This window comes from Lynx rufus, unplaced genomic scaffold, assembly GCF_022079265.1.
Source record: "Lynx rufus isolate CCGP_SWC_20201006 ecotype Redwood Valley unplaced genomic scaffold, mLynRuf1.p SCAF_5, whole genome shotgun sequence".
Lineage (NCBI taxonomy): Eukaryota > Metazoa > Chordata > Mammalia > Carnivora > Felidae > Lynx > Lynx rufus.
The window spans coordinates 29,793,688-29,799,687 of NW_025814867.1; the positions used below are offsets into that span (position 1 = coordinate 29,793,688).

Sequence of the window (6,000 nt, forward strand, 5' to 3'; positions counted from 1 at the left end):
AAGTGGATTGGGGGAGATGGGGGAAGGAGTCAGTTCTCAAAATATTAAAGCTTGGTAGACAAATGAAAGTCAATTTTTAAATAAAATTATATAAAGGGAATTTTGTTTTCCTAGATATAAAAATTATGTTGTAATACTATATAATACTGCAATATTATGATCAGTAGAGAGTTGTTTATGTGCAAAAATGACAAATCAGTGGTAGAGAATAGACTTCCAACACTTATACGTGGACACATTATATCTGGTCTATAACAGAGATAACATTTCAAACTGGGGAAAGGACGAACTTGAGAGACCAGATAAAATGAGTATAGTGAACTGGCCCCTGGATCTGGTGGGAGCAGATTCAATAGTGAGTCAATCCCATAAACTGACCAGCAGGGGTCAGTGAGGATGGTGAGAAGGGATGCTGATTGTAAGTGCAATGATTACTTGTAGGTGTTTGGATGAGTCGGGGAGGGAGGCCCATTGCTGAGGGCAATGTGGGATCAAAACAGGGATTATTGTTTTTTAAAAAAGAAAAGTATAAATGCTGATAAAAAGAGCCCAGGGAACAGGGAAAGACTCCAATTGCATAAGAGAAAGACGAAAACTATGAGAAAGTGCCTGAGAGTATGGGCAGGAATGGGATGCAAGGCACCTGGGGAGGACACCTGCTGGGAGGGAGACCTTTGTTTCTTCTCTGTGCCTGATGGGCAGGAGAAGAGCACTGGAGACTTGGACTGACAGATTTGGCTGGAAGAAAGCCCATGTGATGTTATCTGTGTTTTCTCTGGGAAGCAGGAGGACATGTCAGAGTGAGTATTGGGGAGAGGGAATGTGGAGAGATAGAAGTATGTGGAAATTTGGAAAACATTTTAGTCACTGCTCTATAGAATGGGGAGGTGGCTATCTGAAATAGTGGTTCTCACCACTACAGCACAGAATCTCCTGGGGAGATTGTTAAAACACAGATTGCTGGGCCCCACCCCCAGACGTTTCTAATCTAGTAGGTCTGGGGTGGGGCCCAAGAATTCGTATTTCTAAAAGGTTCACAGCTGGTACCTATACTGCTGATCCCAGCTCACACTTTGAGAATCACAGATCTAGAGTAGAGCAAGGAACATAGGAATGCCCCAGAGAAGTTAATGATCGGGAGGGTCTCTGGTCTGCCTCCCTGCTGAGGTACAGACACACCTGAGGCAGATGATCGTGCTTATTCAGGACTGGGACTATATGGAGAGTGGGTGGAGGAAAGAAATAGGGCAAGGCTTAGAAAAATTGAATGGGAGTAACTGATCCTAGCTAAGTATAGAGGGACCTGAAGTTAGAGAAAACTGGAGAGGTGCTCCTGATAATGAATCATTAGTATCAATTGCCAACTGACTGGATGTCATAGAACTGATTTTTAGTATGTTCAACATTTCTCATAAAAAATGGACCTTAAACACAGAGAAACATTTTTCAGGGGATTAATCATGAAAACATATCTAAGTGGTGCACATTAACTTTTATTAAAGCTGACTAGACATCTGAATGTGAAAAGACTCCTTCAAAATCATGTCTTCCATGCTGACTTTAATCTCTGATGTGAGTTTTCTAAAATTTTTTTTTAACATTTATTCATTTTTGAGAGACAGAGCATGAGTGGGGGAGGGGCAGAGAGAGAGGGGGAGACACAGAATCCAAAGCAGGCTCCAGGCTCTGAGCTGTCAGCACAGAACCCGACGCAGAGTTCAAACTCATGGACCGTGAGACCATGACCTGAGCTGAAGTCGGACGCTTAACCAACTGAGCCACCCAGGCGCCCCTCTGATGTGAGTTCTGATCCAACCAAAGAGCCGTTCTTGAATATCCCTGTTAATAGGAGAACACAAGCATCTTCTCTGGAGAAACCAATCAGTATTTCAAATAGGAACCAAACAAGGGTTATTATCTACAATAGAAACAAAATGAGCAGATTTCTTTTTCAATGTTTGTTTATTTTTGAGAGAGAGATGGAGACAGAGCATGAGCATGGGAGGGGCAGAGAGAGAGGGAGACACAGAATTTGAAGCAGACTCCAGGCTCTGAGCTATCAGCACAGAGCCCAACATGGGACTCGAACCCACGAACCATGAGATCATAACCTGAGCCAAAGTCAGATGCTTAACCAACTGAGCCACCCAGGCACCCCAGGCAGATTTCTTTTTCTATTACATTTCCCCTCCAATTCCCAGGGACAGTTGGGTGTTACAGTTGTGTGTGTGGATGTGGTCAGTGTTAGGTGTGCCTGGTGGCTCTGGTGGAGGGGGTGTGAACCCCTAGGTGGTTCCCTCTGGGTGTCTCTCCCTCTCACTCCTATTGATCCTCCTCACTAACTGGACCCTTGCTGTGCAGGTGTCTGGTTGAGAAGGGAGACGTGGCCTTTGTGAAGGATCGCACGGTCTTTCAGAACACTGACGGTATGTGTCTGTGCTGTCCTTTCCTCCCTTGGAAAAAATCTGAGTCTCTTATGGGAAGTCACTCCCCAGTCAGGTAACCAGGAAAGTTTATTAAAGCGTGTCTAGCTCCCTTAATATATAGGCAATCCTTAAATATTCTGGATACAAGTTTTTATCAGCTATATGGATTGAAAATATCTTGTCCCTCTCTGAAAGACTTTTCACTTTCTTAATGATGTCTTTTGATTAACATTTACATTTTTAATATAGTTAAAATTTAATTTTTAATATAGTTCAACCAATCTTCTCCTTTTTGGCTAGTGCTTTTTTGGGGGATGTTTAAGAAATCTTTGCCTTTAACAGGACCAAAAATGAATTTTCTTTTCTGTTTTATTTTTAAAGCCTTATTATTTCATTCTTCCATGTCTCTATGATTTTCCCAGACATTGGTGGTTGGTCACATCCCCCCAGTGAGGCCACCTTGACCAAAGCTGTCTGCTGTGGCTGACCCACCTTCCTTCCCCCTAGGAAAGAACACTGAAGCATGGGCTAAGGATCTGAAGCATGAAGACTTTGAGCTGCTGTGCCTCGATGGTACCAGGAAACCTGTGACTGAAGCTCAGAACTGCCACCTGGCCAGAGTCCCAAATCATGCCGTGGTCTCAAGGAAAGATAAGGCAGATTTTGTTCGCAGAATTCTCTTCAACCAACAGGTATGGCCACACAGGAGGTCCTGTCCACACAGTCCTCCCAACTGAGTGCTCAGGTCAGTTGCAGAGCTGATAGGCACACCCAGCCCAGTCTCATACCCTTTCTCCCTGGGACTTTATCCCTGGGATGTGGAACTAGATTCTTGCAACCCTGCCTCTGATGAAAGCAGAAAGCTAGATGGTGGCCATGTTCACTTTGTGCTCTGGGGCTGTCTAAGGTATCAAAGTGGACTGAAAAAGCCTTGGACATGTGGATATCTGAAGTATCTCCCTGAGACTCACTTGCTTCTCTGAGCAGACTCCTGGTACCTCCTGGACTTGTTCAGTTCCTCCATGAGAGCTGTCTCTTTCTTCTTCTGTCACAGAAATAAGGGTGTTGGCTCAGAGCCCTTAACACAAGGGTGAGGTATTTGTGGGAAGAGCAGAATGGAGGCTGCTCTACCTGACCTAGGGTGGGTCCCAATGCATTAATGAGCCTGGGCAGGCCAAGCACTGTTTCAGGCTTCATGAAAGTTCCAGAGCTAACATTCAAACAACTCATGACCTCTACAGGCAGCCAACAAGGGCTATGGAGTAGCAGGATGCCTAAATCAAATGATCTTAAGGAAAACCCAAAGCTTCATCTGCCTTTTGCACTCACACACCCCATTCCTGGAAGAGCCCCAGATGAACATTCCATGTCTTAGCATATGCTGCCCACACATCCCAGTTAAAGGATTATGACCCAGGGAGAACTGGCAAAACAAAAGGCTCTCTGTCATCGACTTTTGAAGGGGTGCATCTCCCAAAGGGCAAGCTGCCCCCATGGCTACAGGGGGGCTGAACGAAAGAAAGGAGAGGAGGGGCAGGAAGAGATGGAAATGGTCAGGTGCCTGGGGCAGATCTAGGGAATAGCAGAGGCAAGACAGCAAGGGCTTCGGGCAGCAGGAAGACAGGCAAGCGTGACCCAGGAAGTTGAAAATATCCAGCAGTGATTGGTGGAACTGTGATATAGTGGCCAACTTGAAGCTTTTCCTATTTAGCAGTTAATTTACATACATCATCTTACTATTTAGGGTTATTATCTTTGTTTACAAATGAGTAAACAAGGTTTACTGAGCTTAGTAAAGAATTTTCCTACAGTCACATGACAAACAAAAGCTAGGCCCAGGATCTGAACCCAGAGGCCATGCTCTTTGCCATTAATGGTGCCTCCTAAACTGTTGCTGTGCCCCAGGGTTCCAGGTGCTGGAGCTAAGCAGCCCAGCAGACTTAGATCTTCTGAGGCAGAATACACAACCTTGTGCTCCCTGGTGCTGCTGCTCACTCTCTGCCTGTCTGTCTGTCTGTCTGACTCAGGAGCTCTTTGGAAGAAATGGGTTTGAATACAGGATGTTCCAGATGTTTGAATCCTCAAACAAGGATCTGCTTTTCAGTGATGACACTGCGTGTTTGGCTAACCTTCAGGATGAAACAACTTACAGAAAATACTTAGGACCAGAGTATCTTATGGCCATTGCTAACATGAAACCATGTTTACACTCTGGTGAGTAGAGTATTAAGGACCATCGTAAGCCAAGCCCTGGGCCTGTACTGATAGGAACATAAAGATGGAGAGGGCTTGCTCCTGGCCCTGCAGGAGGATTCAGACTTACCAGTGAAGCAACTCAATTAGACAACAGTATAAGACTACCTGAGAAAAGACCAAATCATTTGAAGGAGACAGAGAGTACAATAGAACTTGAGATCATTTGGAAATCGGACTTGTTTACTTGTGCATTTCCATTTTTTTTTGCTAACAAAATGAAAAGGTACACATGTGTGAGCACTTCAGTGTAGGGAGAAGGTTGGGAGATGACCCACAGCATGACTCATAGAGGATCAATTTTCAAAGATTTTAAGTCAATGTATAAATAATATTAATAGAAGCAAAATGAAGTTAGCACTATAATATGCCTTTTATATGTATATTTTATATATATGTATATTTATATTTAAATATATAAATAAATATATATTATTTTATATATATGTATATTTATATTTAAATATATAAATAAATATATATTAAAATGGCATAGTTTATACATGCATATATATGTTTTTATATATGTGTATGTATTTTAGAATGGCATAGCTGCCTCAAAAAGGATTAAGTTGGAGAAATAAAATTAGAGCTGGGATAATCAAATTGCTGGGGGTGTGCCTGAATTTTTGTTGAATTATATTATGTGTTGGAGATGATGAGAGCAGGAGGAAAGGAAAATGTTGGTATTTAAGTATAGCACTGACATCAGGAGATAGATAGACAGATAGAGATTTTAAAAAAAATTGTTATTACCTAGCATTTACTTTTAGAAAAGAGGAACAGAATTGTGTTTAGCAAGCATAGGCAGTACCTGAAGTTCTTTCTCTTATGTTTTGCTTCACAGAACTTCTGGATGCCTGTACATTCCACGTACATTAAACACTGATCAAAGTGGACAACCATATGGGGATGCTCAGTGCCTGAGATATGGTGGGGCCACATTCTCACTTGTCTGCACCTTGGCCTGTGTTAACCTCAGTTATTTTGTAATTATGTGCTGGAACTGATAAAAAAATTAAAATGAATGAAAATTATTGTGTCTTCTCAGAAAACTTCATTAAATGTTCTCAGATTTGAGGGGAGAAAACTATGTCTTTATACTAGAGTTATGCTTCTGAATCTAATATCTATTAAATTGTACCTTTGTAAAGAACTGTATAAGACTAGCTCATCTTCCCTCCCCATTCTTTATTTTACCCAAGAGTCAAGTCACTTAAATAGAATATAAGCAATAAATATGTCTGAAGGGAGTCTGAGTGGTGATTACAAGTGTGCCAAAAAAAAAAAAAAAAAAAGCATCAGTGTGTGCTGTATCAAG

The 6,000-nt window shown here is 42.2% G+C and overlaps 1 protein-coding gene across 1 annotated transcript in view; it reads left to right on the forward strand.

Annotated features, from left to right (window-relative positions):
- Positions 1-5,561, forward strand: part of LOC124527128 (inhibitor of carbonic anhydrase-like) — a 40,746-nt gene extending 35,185 nt beyond the window's left edge. The window contains exons 14-17 of the mRNA XM_047100393.1: positions 2,362-2,426; positions 2,934-3,118; positions 4,454-4,640; positions 5,527-5,561. Coding sequence (XP_046956349.1) covers positions 2,362-2,426; positions 2,934-3,118; positions 4,454-4,640; positions 5,527-5,561 — 472 coding nt within the window. The remainder of the gene's footprint in view (positions 1-2,361; positions 2,427-2,933; positions 3,119-4,453; positions 4,641-5,526) is intronic.
- Positions 5,562-6,000: the final 439 nt, after the last annotated feature.